General features: G+C 41.9%; 2 protein-coding genes across 13 annotated transcripts in view; one reads left to right on the top strand and one right to left on the bottom strand.

Moving 5' to 3' along the window:
* The window catches only part of UCHL3 (ubiquitin C-terminal hydrolase L3), a 112,217-nt gene extending 105,391 nt beyond the window's left edge, over window positions 1-6,826 (bottom strand). Inside the window, exon 1 of one of the 2 annotated variants that reach the window (XM_070578481.1) lies at window positions 6,376-6,826. The gene's annotated coding sequence lies outside the window, so the exon portion shown is untranslated. The remainder of the gene's footprint in view (window positions 1-6,375) is intronic. The other variant, XM_008521905.2, reaches the window with a different exon arrangement.
* TBC1D4 (TBC1 domain family member 4) overlaps window positions 5,063-20,884 on the top strand; it is a 175,987-nt gene continuing 160,165 nt past the window's right edge. For 3 of the 11 annotated variants that reach the window (XM_070578459.1, XM_070578457.1, XM_070578456.1), the window contains exon 1: window positions 5,142-6,450. In XM_070578459.1, coding sequence (XP_070434560.1) covers window positions 5,953-6,450 — 498 coding nt within the window. In that variant the 5' untranslated portion in view covers window positions 5,142-5,952. Of the gene's footprint in view, window positions 6,451-9,532; window positions 9,675-20,884 lie in introns of those variants that run through there. The other 8 variants (XM_070578458.1, XM_070578461.1, XM_070578460.1 and 5 more) reach the window with 8 other exon arrangements.

The following is a 20,884-nucleotide window of genomic DNA, read 5'->3' as shown; positions in this document are numbered from 1 at the left end:
GGGACGCCTGCCACAGCTTGGCTTGCCAAGGGGTGTCATGTCCACACCCAGGATCTGAAGCGGTGAACCCGGGCCACCGAAGCAGAACATGTACACTTAACCACTGCACCACCGGGCCAACCCCTCCTGTCATTCTTTTAGTTGTTGTTTTATGTATTTGGGAGCAATTTATTTAGTGTATATGTGTTTAAAGCAACATCATTTTCTTAATACTTTTACCAGCAAATATTTCTTCACAACCTCTTTCATTAGCCTTAAATTCTATTTAATCTGATACTGAAACCACTATCCTGGCTTTCTTTTCATTCATATATGCCTAATATATTTTCTTGTATTTATTTATTTTCACTGCTTCTATATCCTTTTATTTTAAAAGTGATTCTGTACACAACATATTCTTGGATCTTTAATTCTTTACCTTTTGCTTGGTTACAGTAACTAACTAACACATTACAGTTACGATTTGGAGTTACTTTACCCATACTAGTTTAAGTTCTCTATTTATCACACTTTACTTTTGTTTCCCTTCCTTTCTTTTTTCTTTTTATTCCCTTTCCTCTTCATTCTGGATAGATCAGTCTTCTGCTGGCTTGAACGTCGCATATTGTGTATCTGGTTTTCTAGTAGTCATCCCTCATTTATTCCCTTTCTCTTTGTCTCCATCTCCCCAGTTTGGGAAAACTTTCTTTAGTATCTAGAGCAAGGGGAACTGACTCTTAGAGCATATCTTCTAAATCTTTTGCCTTTGCCAGGTCCTTAGGTTTTGAAACCTGAAAGCCAAGAACGGGCTCTTCTGTTACCTGTGTTCTGCTGTGTCATCCTTTTCCTGGAGCAGCGGAGATGCAGTGCCCTGGCCGCCTGGGCTGGGGGACAGTTACAGGGAACAAGGAACAATAGGGGGGAAAGCCCTGTTATTATCTCAAAATGCTATTCAGTCACAAATGCTTGTGCTCTATATGCCATCTCCAGTCAGAACTCCATCACAATTTTTGAGAGGCATTTTATTAGTTTCTAGTATTTTATAATTAGTTAGTGGATATATTTAGTATGTTTACCTGAAAGTAGCTAATTAAATCATTTGGTATATCACCTCTGTGATATTAAAACTCTTCTCTTAATCATTAGTTTCTTAAATTCTATTTTGCTATCTATTCAATTCAATTTACTCCTTCACTTAATATTACTAAGAACCTATTGTCAGCTACTGTGCTTTCTGCTGGAAGAAAATATGGCACATAACAAATAATCCCTCCTTTCAAGATGCTCTCTTTGTAGTGGGGACACAGACAAATCACCTAATAATTATAAAGAACGTGATAAGAGCTATATTAGTGGGATGTATTAAAAAAGAGAGCAGGGGCGCGCCCGGTGGCACAGCGGTTAAGTTTGCACGTTCTGCTTCGGTGGCCCGGGGTTTACTGGTTCGTATCCCGGGTGTGGACGTGGTACCGCTTGGCAAGCCATGCTGTGGGAGGCGTCCCACATATAAAGTAGAGGAAGATGGACATGGATGTTAGCTCAGGCCCAATTTTCCTCAGCAAAAAGAGGAGGATTGGTGGCAGCTGTTAGCTCAGGGCTAACCTTCCTCAAAAAAACAAACAAACAAACAAACAGAAAAAACAGCAAAGAAGAGAGGGCCGCTAACTCTGACTGCGGAAGTAAGAAATATCTTCACAGAAGATACAACTTCTGGGGTCGGCCTCGTGGCCGAGTGGTTAAGTTCGCGCGCTCCGCTGTAGCGGCCCAGGCTTTCTCTGGTTCAGATCCTGGGCGCGGACATGGCACGGCTCGTCAGGCCACGTTGAGGTGGCATCCCACACGCCACAACTAGAAAGACCTACAACTAAGATATTCAACTATGTACCAGGGAGGATTTGGGGAGATAAAGCAGGCAAAAAAAAAAAAAAAAAAAAAAAAGATTGGCAACAGTTGTTAGCTCAGGTGCCAATCTTTAAGGAAAAAAAGAAAAAAAGAAGATACGACTTCTGAGTTGGTTCTTGACCAGTGAATGAGTATTCAAGTAGTTAAGGATGGGGGAAATTCAAATTGTGGGGTGGAAGGAAGCAAGAGCAATCAGGGAGAGGAAGACGCCTATGAAGCTCAAAAAGACATGAGCTTGTCATACATTTGGAAATGAAGAGATTGTCTGGATGTGGGAGGGGAGGGAGGAGCGGAAAATGTAAGACTAGAAAGATTTGTGCTTGGAACTTTAGGAAATGTATCTTCATTTAGGGATTTTTAAGCAAGGAAGAAAAGTAGATATTGAGGAGAGGGCATAACATGGAAGAGAGAGAGACACAGAGAAAGATGCGAGAAGAGAGAGAAAGAGAGACAGCACACTTGTGCTTGGAAGCAAGGACACAAGCAAAGAGATTGTAACAACTCTCCCATCTGGTCTCATTACACCAGCTCAGGTCGTTATATTTCTCATGTAATATAAATTTTTTAAATAGGATTTTCTTTTTAAAGATTTTTAAATTTTTCCTTTTTCTCCCAAAGCCCACTCCCCCACCCCGTACACAGTTGTGCATTTTTAGTTGTGAGTCCTTCTAGTTGTGGCATGTGGGAAGCCGCCTCAGCGTGGCCTGATGAACAGTGCCATGTCCGTGCCCAGGATTTGAACCAGCGAAATCCTGGGCCGCCAGAGGGGAGCATGCAAACTTAATCATGGGGCTGGCCTCTTTAACTAGGAATTGACTGGATGTTACAACTTGTAATTAATGCTGACACCATTAATGTAGATTGAGATATTAGAGGAGCACTTTTTTTCTTTTAAATATAAGTATTCACTTTTGGATATCATAGGTAGAGGTGTCTACAAGTCTATTCAGAAGGTATTTCTTGCAGATTGTTGAAATGCTTTTCATGAGCATATTGTTTTTTGGGCAGGGTGGGGTTGAGAGCGGAAGGGTTGGGGGCCAGAGGTTGATTTATTGGCCCATCATTTAGTAAACATCATAGACCTGCCAATTCTACCAAATGTTTTAAGGTTGTATGTTGTCCTTTTACCTTTTTCTAAATTCAAATGATCAAATATATAATTGAACACTTTTTATGTGCATGCAATTCTCTAAGGTTCTGCAGATGATACAATGGTGAGAAGAAACTAATAGCATAGTTTACCACCTAGTTCATGCATGTAATAAGTCAAATGTATAAATGATTATAAAACAAGTTATATAAGACATAATATATACTATAGTATAATAATTTTGTTGGACAGAATAGGATAGATTAACAATAAGGTAGTGAACAACTCCACAATCTCAGTGGCTTAACAGAAGAAAAGTTTATTTCTCACTCAAAAGAAGTGAGCTGTGTGCCTGGGAGATTCTCCAGGATGGCTGTCCTCTGTGTGTTGGCTCAGCATTCTGGGCTGCTTTGATCACCAGGAACCTGCATGTGGACATCTTGTTTCCCTGATCACTGCTGGAGGGGAAGATCCGGCTGAAGAGCAAGAGTGGGCTGGAGCGGCAACTACTGGTGATGAAATGCTTCTACTCAAGATGTGACCCAAGTCACTTCTGCTCTCACTTCACTGCCAAAACAAGTCTTGTGACCACGCCTAACTTTCAGAGAGCAGGGAAGAGCTATCTTCCCATGTATCAGGCTGCAGAGAGGATCAGATAGTTGGCAAACAGTGATGATGCTCATTAATGCATAGTCAGAGAAACATCACAAAAAAGTTACAAAGAAAGGGCTAAGGACATTCCAGAGCAGGAGGCGATCACTCTTAGGATGTCATGTAATAAAAGACGATTCTGTTTTTCCATCAATGTGAAAGTTGTTTCTTGCTTTACTTTCTTTTACCAGTAGGAAATGGCCTGCTGGGGCTCCAAATTCAATACTAGGTCCCGAGCTGTTGATTTGGTAGAACCCACAAAACTTCCACTTCCTAGGAAAATGGGATCTGATAACAGTTTCTGGTAAGGTTCTAGAAAGTTTCAGTCTACTTTCCGAGAACTTTTCACTGTTTTTTTTTTTTTCAAGATTGGCACTGAGCTAACATCTGTTGCCGATCTCCCTTTTTTTTTCTTCTTCTTCTCCTGGAAACGCCCCAGAACATAGTTGTAGGTCCTTCTGGTTCTCCTACGTGGGACGCAGCCTCAGCATGGCCTGACAGCGGGGCTAGGTCCGCGCCCAGGATCCCGCCAAGAAGCGAGCAAATTTAACCACTCAGCCACGGGCGGGCCCCTTCACTGCTTCTTGAAGACAGCGGTCTGTTTTGCACAAAGGTATGGTGGCGTGGTTAAACCAAATGACTAAACCTAAGAAATTAATAATGTCTCCATCTTGGAGCTTAGATGTTTATTTACAAGAGAGGCATAACGGTGCACCCAGAAATTCAGCATAGGAATTATAACGGCAGTTGATCATAGGGGTCTTACGTAAATAGCATTAAAAAAAAGTCCCAGGGCCTTATAGAAAGGGGGAATACCATTAAACCAAAAACAATGAGAAACCCGTGTTTTCGTCTTCCTGTAGGCACTCTGGAGAAAGTTGGGAACTTTCAGTGTCTTTCCCGTTTATTTTGTTTACTTCTTATCTAATTTTTACTTATAAATTCTTAATTATAATTCAATAAGAGTAAAAAGAGAGGACAGTCCAATTTGCTAAAATGGAAAACAATTATTTCTCTACTTTTCTGTTTTAAAATTAGAACAATCAGATTATCCCTATAACGTTTTTGAGTTCCTTGGAAATATGCATTACTATGTATAAAAGAGTGAGAAATCTCTATACTAGCTCTAAACTGAGTGGATATAATAAACAAAATGCAATTTCTTCATATTTTCAGAAGTTGGCTGCTTTAAGAGCTAGGAAGATTCATGTTTGTCATACAATGTTATATTTTAAAGCGAAATTGGAATTAAAAAGATTTTATTTTAATATTTTGACTTAAAACAAGTATTTTTTGAGGTTATAAGGAAAGAAGATTCAGAAATTATTTTGCAGCCTTTAGAGGAAATGGAAACCAAGCAAACAGTATTAATAAAAAAAAAATCCCGGCGCTCCATTAAGAGTGGTCCCCTCTCCAGAGGGCAGCAGAGACGCCTAGAAGGGGACCGCGATCTTGGGGACCCGAGAGAGGCCGAGTTGCTTCGGGCAGTGCCCGCGCCTGGCGCAGGACTGCTGCCCCAGGGGCGGGTTGGGACAGCGGCCGGAGGAAGAGGCGGAGAGGCGACTTCACAGATACGCTTTTATAGGCGACGCTCTCCGCCCGCCGGACGGAAGGCGGGGTAGCAGCCGGATTAAAGCTGCAGCCTGGAAGGAAGGAAGGAGCGAGGGAGGGACGGGAACACTTGGAGGAGGAGCAGCGGGCTGGGCTGCGGCGCCGGGAGGAGCAGCGGCCCCCGCGAGGCCACGTTTTGTTTTTATTTTCCATCGGAATAGTTCCCGCAGGCCCTTCCCAAGGACTGACCGCGCCGAAGCCCGGCGGTCCCGACCTTCCAGGTGACAGCCGGTCACCCTGGTAGGAGTCAGCTCCGCCCCAAGTCCCCCCTCCCGCCCACAGACCTATTCCCCGCCCCGCCTCCGGGTCCTGCCCCGGGCGAGCGCGGCGGCCGCAGCGGTTCTGCGGCGGCGGCGGCGGTGGTGGCGCGGGGCCCTGGGCGCCGTCCTCTGCGCGCGCGGAGCCGCGGCGGAGGAAGGGGGAAGTTCAGCCCCTCGGCGCGCGCCCAAGAAAGGAGGATGCCGATGTAACCCGCCCTCTCCTGCTATTCGGCTGCCGGGCGCTCCCTGGGTGCCCGCCGCCGGAGCCTCCGAGCCCGCCCGGGGAAGTGCCGCATGGGGCTGGGCCGCTGAAGCGCCGAGTGCAGGGGCGCGCTGCGCCGAGGTGGGCGCAGGGGCCGGGGGTGGCAGTTGGCACAGTTTCGGCGGCGCCTTCAGCGCGGGAGTTGGGGGCGCGGCGCGCCTGCCCCGCCGCCGCGGTGCCTTCGGGAGACGCGAGTTATGGAGCCCCCCAGCTGCATTCAGGATGAGCCGTTCCCGCACCCCCTAGAGCCCGAGCCGGGCGCCCCTGCGCAGCCGGGTCCCGGGAAGCCGGGCGAAAAGCGGTTCCGACTGTGGTACGTGGGAGGGTCGTGCCTGGACCGCAGGACCACGCTGCCCATGCTGCCCTGGCTCATGGCCGAGATCCGCCGGCGCAGCCAGAAGCCCGAGGCGGGCGGCTGCGGGGCGCCGGCGGCCCGCGAGGTGCTCCTGGTGCTCAGCGCGCCGCTCTTGCGCTGCGTCCCCGCGCCAGGCGCCGGGGCTGCGGGGGGCGTCGGCCCCGCGGCCGCGCAGCCCAACCCGGCCGTCTTCATCTTCGAGCACAAGGCGCAGCACATCTCGCGCTTCATCCACAACAGCCACGACCTCACCTACTTTGCCTACCTGATCAAGGCGCAACCCGATGACCCCGAGTCGCAGATGGCCTGTCACGTTTTCCGCGCCACCGACCCCAATCAGGCAAGACGGCGGCTCGGAGGCGCGGGGGAGGGTTCAGCGCACCCGGGAGGAGTAGCAGGGTCGGAGGCGCTGGGACATCACGTTGAGGACCGACTGTGGTCCGGCTGCTGGCGCGCGCCCTCCACGTGGCGCGCGTGAGCGCCCGCTCCCCTGGCTGCTTTGACCCGGAGTCGGGGAGCGAGCCTTCGGGGGCGGGCAGGGTGGAGGGAGCGCACGACCCGCGGGAGCAGGGGAGAGAGAGGTGGGGCGGAGAGCGGTCCAGCGACTGTGGAGAGGGCGCGTCCTAGGAAGATCGCTCGTCCCGGAGGATCGCGGTGTCGGGGGTGTGACTGGAGATGGCATGCCTGGCCTTGTCCGCGTGTGTGTGCATGTGTGTGAGAGGGGACGCGGGAGAGGGTTGGGTTCTTAGAGGCCCCGAACTCACTCACGGTCTTGGTTAGGTCCTGCACTTTAACCCATTTGGACGGTCGCGTCCTAGTCACAGCAGCTTCTGAAGGTCTCGGGTCTGGGAGGCTGTTTCTGAGCGGGGCTTAGGAAGAAGTTCATAGACCTTGTCAGATTGCCAGCAAAGTACGAATCTGCGTTTAGATGTTGAGTGGAAAGAAATGTTTTTTTTTTTTTTTTTTTACAACACTAATTGGAGACAGAATCCATACCTACTTAGGTGATTTAAAACTAAGGGTCATAGAAGAGGTCAAAATCTGTTTTCTAATGTCATTTCTCCAGAGTTTACTGAATCGAGGTGTCTGTTACCAAGCAGAGCATTTTCACTTCCTTAAAACGCAGACACAGTCCTTTATCTAACGGCGAGAGGAATCCAAACAAAACTTTACCTCAGTGATTGTGTCTTTGAAAACAAAATTGTCTTTAAAAGAAAAATGTGTAAAAGATGTTTACCATATCGAAAGACCCCAAAATGCTATACTAAAAATAATTACTTAATGTTTGCAAAGTACTTTAGATTCTTTGGAAAAGTGTTATCGAAATATAAATAAAGTCTCAGTTGCCCCATGTGGTTGTTCCTTTTGGTAGCTGGGAAATTAGTATTCAGATGAGAAAAACACCCTATATTAAATAAAGCTTTAATTTGTTTCTTAATTTATTATTCTAGTATGGGGTAATTGAACATTTCTGCTTGTCCAATAGTTTCTCACAAAGGGCCTGTAGCTGAATTGAAGAGAATAAAAGCTCATTGTCTTAGATTTCGTCAGTTACTTTGTAAACTAGTTTAATGTCCTAACACTCAGAACTCCCACTGCGAAGAGAGCCATTTGATGTGACCACTGTTACACTGTGGTAAAATACTTTATTGCAGATTATCTCAAGATCCTAATCATGTTTAAAATGAATTTCATTTTATGCTTATTTGTTCAAAACTTTATTTTTAGCTTTCACCTATGTTGAAATTGGAGTGCAACATGCTCTTTATTTCTGGAAGTCATCACCATCTTTATTAAGATTTTTTTGGTGCTGTCAGTAAGAAGGAAGAAATTGCATTTTCCCAGGACTTTAGGGAACGTTTCATGATTCTTGGTGTTTTATGTCAAAGTTATTTTCTTTAGATCTGGTACATGACACATCATTGCTAATTTCATTGATGGTCAGAGTTTGTTTATGGGTTACAGCACCTTGAATTCTTAACAGCGGCTGTTGATTCATTGGTGGGTCAACTAAAAACATCCCCTTGTGTTTACCTTCATTTTGTATTTAGGTGTTAGAGGCTGAATGTGCTATTACTTTACAAATGATACCAGGCTTAGGCTCATTTCCCGCTTTTGGTCCTGTAGGAGCAGTGGAAGTCATATGGCTTTTTGGTGGAAGGAAAAAAACCCCTGACTTTTCCTGCTTATTGCCATTTCCCAGTTGAGTCTTTGGTCCAAAGATATGTATTCCTGTTTTCCTCAAACCTAGAGAATCGCTGGCAGAGGATTGTTAATTTGAAAGGCCACGTGTTGTCTGCCTAAGGAGTACCTCCAGCCAGAAATCAGGGGTTATAAACTCAAGTGCCTGGGAAGAGGGTTGAGTGAGGACCTTGGAGGACTGGTTGGTGGGTGTCCTTTCTCAAGATGGTGCTCAGCTCCAGTTGGAAACTGCATTAATAGAATACAAGTCTAGTGTTGCTGGAGCTTCTGATGTCCTGAGAGAAGGTGGAAATCTGGGTTTTTCTTTGCGTCCACATTTTAAAGTATTAGCAAATACTTGAAACAGTTAAGTTCCTACCTGGGCCAAACAAAACACATCTCAGGGTTGGCTTCGGAGATCTAAGGGCTGTGATTTTGGATCTTAGGCATAAATATTGTTGAGTGGAGAAGTGCAGTCATCAGACACTGTGCTGTTTGTCACGTTTCCTTCTGAGCATCTGAATTCGCTCAATATGGCTCTCATAGTAGGGGGAGTTAGGACCATTTTGGGGAAGAATTTTTAAGTAAAACTCCCAGAAGTGATGATCCTGCAGTTGAACTTGTTAAAGGGATGAATTCGTCACATTATTACCGTCTAGCAGTGTCCATTAGGTAGAATAGAGCTCTGGATGGTTCTGGGCACCTTTGAAATAGGAAGGAAAAAGACCTGCTGTTTGCTTTGCCCCTGAGTTCTACATTTGAAGTGGAGAATTATTTAGTTGGATTTTAAAATTGTTGTCGAGAGTCTACTAGGTGTTTTCCACAGTCACTGAACGAAGTATGGAAGGTAGCCTAGAGCAGGAGGCCTGCAGACATCCCCAAACAAACTGGCCTCTGGTTTGTCTCTCATGCCTACCCCTTTTCTGAAATAGGCCTGTCTGTAGGATGGCCATATAATTTATTGTTTAATCTAGGACAATTTTTATTGTGAAAAGGGGCACTGCCAATAATTAGACAAGCATAACAAGTATAACCTGGACAGTTTAGGGCAAACCGGGACATAGGTGACCATAGCTAAATGGTCAAGTTTGTGTTTATGCCAAGCCACTGAGATGGAGGTTTGTGGTTTCTATATATACAGTGATAATATTTTGCAGAATATCTATTCACACATCTTTTCGGGTGGATCTACATGTGACCTCAGAGATATGAGTGTTGTGCTGGTAGCTTTGCTCTGTTGTGGGGGGTTGCCATGGTGATGTGCCTTCTGACTCCACACCTGCCTGGTGGGTCAGAGTCAACTTTTAAGGATGTGTGTCTGGAGGAGCAAGCACCTAGCCAGAAGGGCTAATGAAGAGCTGTTTCTCCCAGATGCAAAGAAAGGTGAGTTTGGGAGCAAACAAACCAGTTCCAGATCAAATATATGCCAATGTAGATTGGTTCCCATTTACTCAAGCCTGTGTAGTCTTGCATAGAAGGAATGTCAGCTTTGGCACATTTCAGCCAAACTTGGATATTTGAACTAGTAAAAGTGCTTAACTCTACATACGATACTTTAAAAAATCCCAGCGGTGTAAGTTGAGTTAAAACTTCATGTTAAAAATCCCGCTGGCATAAATATCTGATTCTTTACCTAAGATCTAGGGTAGGTCACTAATATTCTTTAAATGTTTATCTTTACTTTCAGAAAGAGGCTGTGTGGCATTATCTCAATTTCCCTATTAAAAAGCAGAAATTGTTTTATCTTCTTATATTTTACAATATTAAAAAAGCAATAGTTAGTGTTTATAAATATTGTTAGATTAAAGATGATAATTAATATTTGCATGAGACTCAACAACATGAAAATTATATTTCGTAATTATAGAATGAGCCATCATTTAAAAGACAAAAACATGATTGCTATAATTTTCATTGATTTTGTTTCTGTATATATTTCTTGAAACTCGCAAGAATGTGTTTTCAGAGATTTTACAAACTGTGTTCTTAAAATTAAAAATGAACTTGATACCGTTTTTTTCCAATTCTAAGTTCTCTAAATCTGTAGGTTTTTTGTTCCTCTTAAAATATTTAGTGTTTTTTGAGCTTTATTCAGGTAGGCAATTTTCAACTTAATTTTTGTTGATATATCTCAAGAGGGTCATTTCTCAGTTCTTCCGCGTAGTTCATGGTCAGTGGCTTTGGGAGTGTACTAGTCAGGAAATCAGAGAAATAGAAATCTGGAAGTTTTCCCATTTCTCTCTCTGCTTTCTGCGTAGTTTGTGCTATTCTGGATGAGTAGGTCTTTCTCTCTTCATGCTTGCTGTGGTCACGTTTTTGTTCTCTCCCCTTCTCCTGATCAGAGGTGGAGGCTAATTTGCCCTGGCTCCGTGGTAGAATCTTGACTGCAGAATCTGGGGGAAGGTAAAAATGTGTGCCCAGAGCCCCCCAGTTGTGAGGAAATATTATAATGAAGATTGAGGCTGTTCATTATCAGAGCTTGTTTATCACAAGCCAGAGGTTCGAGAACTTGAGTGTGTGTCAGAATCACAGGAGAGCTTGTTAAAACAGACTAATCTACTCTCTTCCACCCTTAGTTTCTGATGCTAACAAGTTCCCTGATGATGCTCAGACTACTGGCCTGGGGACCACAGCTTGAGAACTACTGCCCTCGATGATTTTGTTCATTTGATTGGTTATATGACCACTTCTGTTCCCTTAGTTGTTTTTGCAGTTGTTCTCATACTTGAAAGTTCAAGGTGAGTATGAGGAGGAATATCTGACTACAGAAGATTTTTAAGAAACTCTTCATTTTCTAGCTTAACAGCTGTGTGTATCTTCTTCCCTACGTAGACATTATTCTGCTAGGCATCATAAGGCTATCCATATGTTGAATGAAAACTTTACCTTTCAAGCAAAAGTTTTAAGTTCTGCAGATGAAATAAATGACTTTTTAGGAATATATTCTAATTTTAAATTATGATAAGTTTTTGCAAACATTAAAGCTTTATTTGCATCCAGAGAAATAACAGCATTCAGCATGTTTGATATACTAGCTATTAAGAAAACCAGACAAAAATAAATAGAGAGTTGACAATTTGGTGAATAAGATGACAGCCAGTCTGAATAATTAATCCGAACAATTCTGTTAACTTTTTTTTAAATCTCAGGGCCTTTGTTTGTTTTTTGAAGTCATCTAGATGGCTGTTGAAGAGTCCCATTTCCTTTGGGCTATGTTGGCATGTCTGAACCAAGTCAACATGCAGTCACTTAGATGTAGCCCCTTGTAAAATGAGGTAACAGATCAATTATAATTTAATTTAGTAGAATATACAGGAAAAGGATTTTGCTTTGATTATAGTCTACATAAAATATTAACACAAATTTAATAACTCATTGTGAGGCATCAACTAAGGATGTTATTGACTTGTTTCTTTAAGGTTATAACGATACTGTACACCATAGTTTGTCTGTCTGAGTAACTTTTTAATGCATTTCCTTAAAAGCTAGTACTTATTGAGCTCTTGCTGGTGATGGCACTGCCTGTAGTGCTTTTATTAGGAATCACATTTTATCTTCACAATAACTGTGAACTATGTACCAGCATCCCCCTCATTTTATAGATGGGAAAACTGAGGTATAGATAGGTTAAATTATTTCCCTAAGGACACAAGGCCTATAATAAAGAAGCAGATTCCAGGGGCCAGCCCCGTGGCCGAGTGGTTAAGTTCTTGCTCTCTGCTTCAGTGGTCCAGGGTTTTGCCGGTTTGAATCCTCGACGCGGACATGGCACCACTCATCAGGCCATGCTGAGGTGGCATCCCACATGCCACAACTAGAAGGACCCACAACTAAAATATACAACTATGTACTGGGGGGATTTGGAGAGAAAAAGCAGAAAAAAAAAAAAAGAAAAAGAAGCAGATTCCAGTCCAGGCAGACGGATTCTAAACCTGCTACTCTACAATGCAATTGTTGAAAAATTAGTTTTTAATTGTTAGTGTTATAAACTTTTATGCTATCACTTTTTCCCACTCTTTTTTTTAATACAGTAGGTTTATTTTAGTTTGTTTTTCAACCTTATTGAGGTATAATTAACACATCAAAATTGTATATATTTAAGGGTATGATGTCATGTTTTGATATACCTATCAAATGAAAGGATTACCATAATCAAGCTGATTAAAAGACATATCCATCACCTCACATGGTTATTGTTTTTTGTGCATGGTGAGAAAACTTAAGATATACTCTTTTAGCACACTTCAAATATATAGTATAGTATTATTAACTATAGTCACCATGCTGTTTCTACATTAGAGCTTCAGAATTTATTGATCCTGCATAACTGAAAGTTGGTAAGCTTTGACCAACATCTCCCCATTTCTCCCATCCCCCAGCCCCTGGCAAGCACCAAATGCATAAATCAACCGTCTGCATTGAGGAGTTTGACTCTTTTAGAGTCCATACATAAGTGAGGTCATGCAGTATTTGTCTACTTTTCCCCAGTTTTATATTAACAATCTCCACAGTTAAATATGCTTATTAATTTGTAAAATGGTGAATTAATGCTGAATGCATGATTTGATATAGTTGTGCCAGTATGTACTTTTGTTTTTATGGGAAATAAAAAGTCTATATGATTCATCAGGCTGGTGAAGCTGACCTCTGGTGTATCTTTTTCGTACTGTCCTTAGGAATGGCCAGGAAGTAAACTATGAGAATTTATTTGTAATTTTATAACTACTTTAGTTTAGAATGAAAACTCTTTAGGATATGTATTTAAGAACAGGTACAATCATACATTTGAATATATTTTATAGAATCATAAAGTATATAAGTATTATAAAGTTTTAAAAATATAATGTATAAAATGTTAAACTGTATTTATTATAATATAAAAGTATATAATTATGTGGTATTAAGTATAAAATTATAAAATATAAAAATAATGCATCTTATCTTCATTATAAAACATATACAATAAAGCAAGAAACATTGGCACCAAGTCAAGCCATCTTAATTGCCTTGGGTTAGAGAGAAAAGAATATGTAAATTTTAAGATTAGATAAAGCCCAGTGACCTGATGTATGAAGTATGGTTTTGCAGGAGTTCAAATAGAGAAAAGCGGTTCAAAAAAGAAAAAAAAAAACCACAGGGTTCATAGTAACAGCTACGTGCTGAGTCTGTGCTGTAGCATCGGTGCCATAGTCATATTGTTTTAGAAAGTAGCATCTTTCATCACATTGAATTTAAGTTGTTAGTCTAAATGTAACTGGCTTTATACTTGTGTTTGTGGGTATTTTGTAAATTGGTTTTGGTTTCAGCGTTGTTTAAAAGCTAGGGCTATAAGCATATGAAGCTTATATCTAGGTTTTTGTGAACATATTTAGACAAAGTAACAGTAAAATAATTATATTAACATTTTAACTTACCTTTAAAAGGATTCTGAACCACCATAAGTTTGGAAAACTTTGGGTTTAAACTTTCAGATGTTATTTAATATGTCCCTGATAATCTATGATCATATGACAGAAAGGGAAAAAATATAGGATTAAAATTTTAGTTGGTTTAATTTCAGACCATCTTGACACAGGTTTCTGCAGTCCCTCCAAAAGGATATGGGACTTATTATTTTGTAGGTTACTGATCTCTTCCAAGTTTCATTTCTCGTAAGAGGTTGGGTTGGAAAGAGGATCTCGAAGTAATGGTATCTTCCTGGCTAAATATAGAAGCCTAAATTTGCTGCTTTAGCTCTTTTATGTTGTGGATGCCCTTAACCCGTTGGATAGTCTTCACTTTGGAACTGAAATCATGCATTCAGCAAATTTTGCGTGAATTTGTAAAATTCTTGGAGTTAGAACCATGGAGCTTCGTACAATCATTATTATATAACCTGAGAGTAGTTTATCACTAATTTCAGATTCTAAGTCAAACAGTGCTTCCGGTTGAGCACATCAAGTAGTCTTTTGTATCTCACAATTATATCTTCTTTTTATATGTCATAATTGTATCTTCATATGCGTTTTCTCTAATAGGTTACATAATCTGGACAAATACGTTTATGGCTTAGGGCTTTTACAAACCACTAAGCAAATCTATTTTCAGGCCCTAAATGGCTCCCAGCTTATTCAATTCACCTCTTGCCCTGGTTTCAGCCACTTAATTCTTGTTACCTGGGCAGCCAGAGAGACTTTTCTGAATTTACCTGAAATTAAACTGATGTCCTTCTTGCTTGCTTCTCCAAATACTTCTTCCCCTCAGATGTCCAGTAGCATGCTCTTTATGCTTGTTGGGATACCTCATTACTCTGTGTTGGGCCGCCCTGATCCTGTTGCTCACTTTGAAGACCACCCAAAGCCAATTGCCTAACTCTTTAAATATTGTGCACTATCTGCTTGATTGAATATCTTTCCAGTTGTAGAAGTTGATCTTCCGTTTTCTGAGAAATGATCTGGTATCTCATCCTTGCACTTTCCTGTTGGCTCCTTCTAAGGCTGTTAACCCTTGTGTACTGATTTTATTTTAGTTTTTATATGGAATTTTGCAAAGGCCTGTTAGCATGAACATAGTCTAGTGGTGGTAGTGGGCACGACTCCTCTATATTCATCCACAATTCTTTTATCTAATTTGAAGCAGGTTCAAAAGGCAGATCTCTGCCCACTTTCTAACAGCAATATTAAAGAAATATCAGAACAGGTGGTACTATATTCTATTTCTTGACACCCCTTTATATTTTAACCTCCTTCATTGATGTTAAATGTTTTCCATTGGTCAAATTATTCTCTTATAATAATCAACAGCATTTGATAAATTTGTTTATTTTATGTTCATGTAAATAAAATGTGTTAGTCATAGCAATAGAGACTATTAATTAATAGCTAATATGCCATTAGGGATCTGGAATTTAATTGGTGTTAAACATTTCTTTCTATTGGAAGTTAGGTTGGAGACATATTTGGAATTGAATTGTTCATTTTAATATGGCTTGCCACTACAACATGACGAGTGGTATAGGTCTGTGCTCCGGATTTGAACCTGTGAACCTGGGCCATGCAAGCAGAGCATGCTGAACTTAACCACTATGCCGTGGGGCTGGCCCCTAGATGGGTATTAATAATATCTCTAAGCAATATATATTATTTTCTTTAGCATGCATCACCGGCAGGGTTTGTTATACTACTGATGCTGGACCCCCGCCCCCAGAGTTTCTGCTTCCGCAAGTCTGAGGTGAGGTCCAGAATTTGCATTTCTAACAATTCCCAGGTGATGCTGATGCTGCTGGTCCAGGACCACACTTAGATAACTACTGCTCTAGACCAGGGGTCGGTAAAGGGGCCTTTGTTTTTGTGATTACAGTTTTAATTGAAAACAACCCCACTCATCTGTTTACATATTGTCCATGGCTGCTTTCATGCTACAATGGCAGTATTGAGTATTTTCCACAGAGATTCCATGGCTACCAAGCCCAAAATCTTTATCATCTGGCCCTTTACAGAAAGTGTTTGCTGACCTTTGCTGTAGACAATCCTGTTAAAAATAGGTATGTCTATCCCCATTTTATAGGTGAGAAAACTACGTCTGTACTTTTCCTAAGGACACAAGCTAGCAAGTAGCAGATCTGGGTTTCCAAACCACCTGCACTTCTAACACCCATTTTGTAAAATTTTTTTGATGGTTCCCAAATTTGTCACTGTAGCTCAGCCCTCTCCTCTGAGCTCCAGCTTTTTTCAATATCTAAATGCTTACTTGACATCTGCACTTGAATATGTAGTTGCTGATGCCAGTAAGCCAGGAATTATATTTGAGTCCTACTTTTCACTCCCCAGTTTCAGCCCTTGAGGGAAGTCATGTTGATTCTGTTCCAAAACTTAATTTTAATGTGTCCACATCTCTCCATCACCACAACACCAGCCGAGTCTGAGCCCCATCATCTGTTGCTGGGACTATTAGACTTCTCAACTCTTTGTCCTGCTCTACTGTTGCCCTCCTATCCACGGCATCTTCCATGGAGCACTAGGAGTGGTCCTTGTAAAACACAAACCAGGTCAGGTTCCCTTTGGACTCAGAGTAATAGGCAAATTTCTTCTCACGAGATCTTGTATGACTCCACCCCCATCAGTCTCATCTTCAACTGCTCCCCTCCAGCACACTTTCTACATTTCAGTCATCCTTAAACAAGCCCAACTCTTAGATGACTTCAAAGCCTTTGCATGTGTGGTTCCCTTTCTTTGATAGATTTGCTTTTTCTCAGGTTTCAGTTCTTTGCTTAACTCATGTGTCACTTCCTCAAATTGGTCCCTGTGACCCTCTATCTAATAAAGTAGGTAGATATCCCAATTTTCCACTTCCATCTCAGCCCTTTATTTGTTTCCCTTTTGGCACTTACATATTTAAAATTAATTTTTTAACCACTTTCTGGAGGTACTGTCACCACTCCTAGAATGTCAGCTCCATGGAGAGAGAGAGCTTGTCTCTTCATGGTTGTATGCTGGGGACCCAGTTCTATAAAAGGGTTCATTCCAACAAACTGGAGCTAAGTGGAGTAAGCATTGGTCCCTGGCCTCAAGGAATTTAAATCCACTGGTGAGAGTTTAAGGTCTCTTGGCAAGGACAAAGTTATTAATTTTAACAAGTGTTGATTGTATTGTTTGCACAATATTATTTTTTTGTTATAAATGTTAAACATTTTAGAGACATAATACTGATAATATTGAATGGGATTATAAGGCAGGCATTTTTTAATAAGCAAATTATGTAGTTGCTGAAAAAATTTTATAGACTAGTTTGAGATGGACTTTGTTCCCTCCTATCAAAACACAGGAGGTTTACTAATGCTGCCAACATGAGAACAGGCATCTCCAGGGCCTTTTCTCTGAATAATGTGAATTGAGCATTGAGGAATCTGGAAGATGATCAGCAAGAGTGGTGTTGTGAATATATCCTTGCAATAAGTGGATTATTTTTCAGTTTCAGTTCAGTTCAGTTATTCAGGCTTCTCTATGCACACATGATCTCATTTGGAAGACTGCTTAGTTATGTAATACTTTGAATGGCGTCTGCAGGTTTTTACTCCCAAATCTAAAATGCACCATTTTTGTAGGCCCTGATTTTCTTGTGTGTGTGAGGAAGATTGGCACAGGTGTTAGGTCAGCGACAATCTTCCTAAAGCAACAAGAGGAAGATTGGCCCTGAGCTAATGTCTGTTGGCAGTCTTCCTCTATTTTATGTGAGATGTCACCACAGCATGGCTTGATAAGCAGTGCTAGGTCTGTGCCCAGGATCCAAACCTGTGAATCCCAGCCCCTGAAGCAGAGCATGCGAACTTAACCACTACACCACTGGGCCAGTGCCGTCTTGGGCCCTGGTTTTCTCTTTTTTTTTTTAGATTCGCACCTGAGCTAACATCTGTTGCCAATCTTTCTTTATTTTCCTTCTTCTTCTCCCCAAAGCCCCCCAGTATACAGTTGTATATTCTAGTTGTGAGTGCCTCTGGTTGTGCTGTGTGGGATGCTGCCTCAGCATGGCTTGATGAGCAGTGCCATGTCCGTGCCCAGGATCCAAACCTGCGATACCCCAGGCTGCCGAAGTGGAGTGCACAAACTTAAACACTTGGCCACAGGGCTGGCGCCAGGCCCTGTTTTTTAAGACTTATCCTAAAAAGGACAGAGAAGGCCTAAGAGGTGTCTCAGTTTTTTTTCATTGAAAAGGGAAATGAAAATGGAGAGGAGATCCATCAGGGTCAGACTAGGGATTGGGAAAGAAAAAAACTCTGGCCAATGTCCGCAGTGAACTGTTGACTGAGAATAAGATGTAGGATTTGTATTCTGGATTTCTTTATTTGCTTAGTCAGCATGCCCTTGTAATAGAATAATTACTTCCCTTGTATTCATTTTATCTAATGTTTATAATAAGAGCAGTTGATGGGTTGATGATAGTTTTCACTGGCCACTGGGGCATGAACCAAGCTTACAAAGTAAGATAGTATTCATGCTGTGCAGTATTGCTGTGGGTTGAGGTTCTACTTTAAAGAAAAAATGACACATGGAAAGATGGCTTTATTTTTCCAGGAAAAATTTAAAAATACCAGTCATTTGCCTTTATAAATAAAGGCCCCCTGCCACTTCCTCTTCTCCTCAAAAAAGGGCATTTTCTCCTCAGTATCTCATTGCCTTCAGGCATAATCTGTCTACCTATGAGCGTCTCCACAATTTCTTCAGCGTTCAATCCCTTGTGTGGTGTAGGTGACCCCTTTTGCTCCATTGATGAAGCTGTGGGTGTTTTCTTTCTTTTAAGATTGGCCTTGAGGTAACATCTGTTGCCAATCCTTTTTTTCCTTCTTCTCCCCAAAGCCCCCCTGGTACATAGTTGTATATTGTAGTTGTGAGTGCCTCTCGTTGTGCTATGTGGGACGCCGCCTCAGCATGGCCTGACGAGTGGTGCCATGTCCACACCCAGGATCCGAACTGGTGAAATCATGGGCCACTGAAGCCAGGTGTGTGAGCTTAACCACTTGGCCACAGGGCCGGCCCCGCAGTCTGTGTTTTCTAAATGAACTTCTCTGTTTTTGTCATCGTCCTTTATTAATGATTGAAATAATCTTTGAAAACCTGCTTTCCATTATTAAGCTTGGCTTGAAGACACAGATATTGCTGATGCTGCATTGTTGAAAACAGCAAAATATGGCTGCTTATTAAGGCCAAAGGCAAACATGGAAATAGTTTCATAACATGTTTGCTTATTTACTAAGGTTGTTTTCTTTTGCTCCCAAAGTGGAGGATAGACTCACGGGTCTCTTCTGTAGAGGGACAAGCTGTAATGTACATAGTGAGTAGGAGAGTTGATATTCGTTAGCATTGGATTAGAGTTACCCTGTTTCCATTAACCCATTTACTTAGGAGCCAGTCAGGTTAATAGGTTTTGTGCGCATGTGATTATACCCATTAATAGTTTCTCTGGAAACATTGTTTGCTCTGATTTTGCTATGATCTTTCTTCTGAGAGCAGAGTTAATTTTGGACATTGACAGTGGGAACTGACACATGTATGCCCTGTAATTTTTCCTTAGCTACTTACTTTTCCAGATGATCTATTTTTAAAAGTCATGCTGCCACTGTGAAAGAGAAGTACAACAAATGCTTTGCATGTACTTAATCTCCATAAATCTGGTGGAGACTTTGAACTGTTTAGTTTACTAAAAATTGTTGATTTAAAAAATGTTTGTAAAATTTCCTCTGTACCTGATACTGCAAAGGGCTTTGTATGTTTTCAGTTTTTGGTTCTTACTCTCAGTGAACAAAATGTTCACTTGTCTAATGCAGGTGGGGTAAATACAGGAAAATCCCATCCTTAACTCCTATCATTCTCTGTTTTGAACGTGTTCATGTAAGCTCTGTCTCAAAAGAAGTGACTAACTCCTGCTTGAGTTTCTGTTTGCTGTTTGGTAGCTTTTCGAAGGAGAAAAGACCATTTATTATTGACTATGCAGGTGTGACCATATGGAACAGAGGTAACAGACCTCCAGCTAGAGAAGCCAGGCAGGATGCAGGAAATTGAAGGTCTTGGCCCCACTTTTCCCTAATTAATTGTATAATGTGAACAGTCTATTAATCTGGATCATGGTTTTTCTAGTTGTTCCTTTGTTCATTGCCTCGTTCATTCCTTCCCTGTCTATTCATTTGTTCGGTTATTAGGTGAATTGAATGTTTCCTCTGTGCCTGGTACTGTATTGGATGCTGATATGGAGTGGGGTATAAAACAAATGCATTACCTGCTTCATGTGTCTGATAGTTTTGTGGAGGAGTATAAAGAGCACCTGGGCTCTAGAGTCTGATTGCTGGGACTCAAAGCTCCACCGCTCGTGGTCTCCATGGCCCTGGAGCACCCCTCCATACCTTCATCTCCACTTCTGTAATATGGGGACGATAGGGTTGTTGTGAGGATTGAGTGAATTCATTCATATAAGCACTTAGAACACTGCCATCTAATAAGCGCTCTGTAAGTGTTAGCTGCCTATCCACAAATATCCAATTTCAAATCATGATAACGGCTGTGAAGGCAAAGAATGTGGTGCTCTGAGAGAGTAAAAAGAGGAAACTTACTCTAGATTGGATTATGTAGCAGATTCTCCAGCTCTCTTTTCCTCATAAAATGTTAATGTTTTCTTCCTTTCTCTCTCCCTCTGCCACTCACCCATAGGCTGCAGGAAAGCTGGCCCCATCCCCAGCTCCAAGATGGGAAATGCCATTGATTTGTTCAGGAATCCAGGCCCAAGCCAGTTTATAAGTTTGTACCTGGAGATCCAGTGGTCCCAAGGATTGTATCTCAGTTTGTGCCAATGCAAGAGGAGAGAAGTTTTCTTGGGGCTCCTGAGAAAGTTTTCTCGTTGGTTGTTGTGTGTGAACTTAATATCTGGAACTGTTATAGTCGTTTCACTACGAGAGTGGTGATGAAGCTGAGGAGAGCACTCTTGAGAGAACTGGAAAAAACTTCCCTGAACTGTGATGGGAACAAACCTGATTACCACCTACCTGCAACTTTTTCAGTTTATGTGAGTGGAGTTGGGTTTTCTGCCACCTGTAGCCAAAAGCAAGAGATGGGTCCGGGAAAGCCTCT

This window comes from Equus przewalskii, chromosome 16 (genome assembly GCF_037783145.1).
Source record: "Equus przewalskii isolate Varuska chromosome 16, EquPr2, whole genome shotgun sequence".
Classification (NCBI taxonomy): Eukaryota; Metazoa; Chordata; class Mammalia; order Perissodactyla; family Equidae; genus Equus; species Equus przewalskii.
Note: the sequence above shows the minus strand (reverse complement) of the source record. Positions and strands in the feature narration are given on the sequence as shown.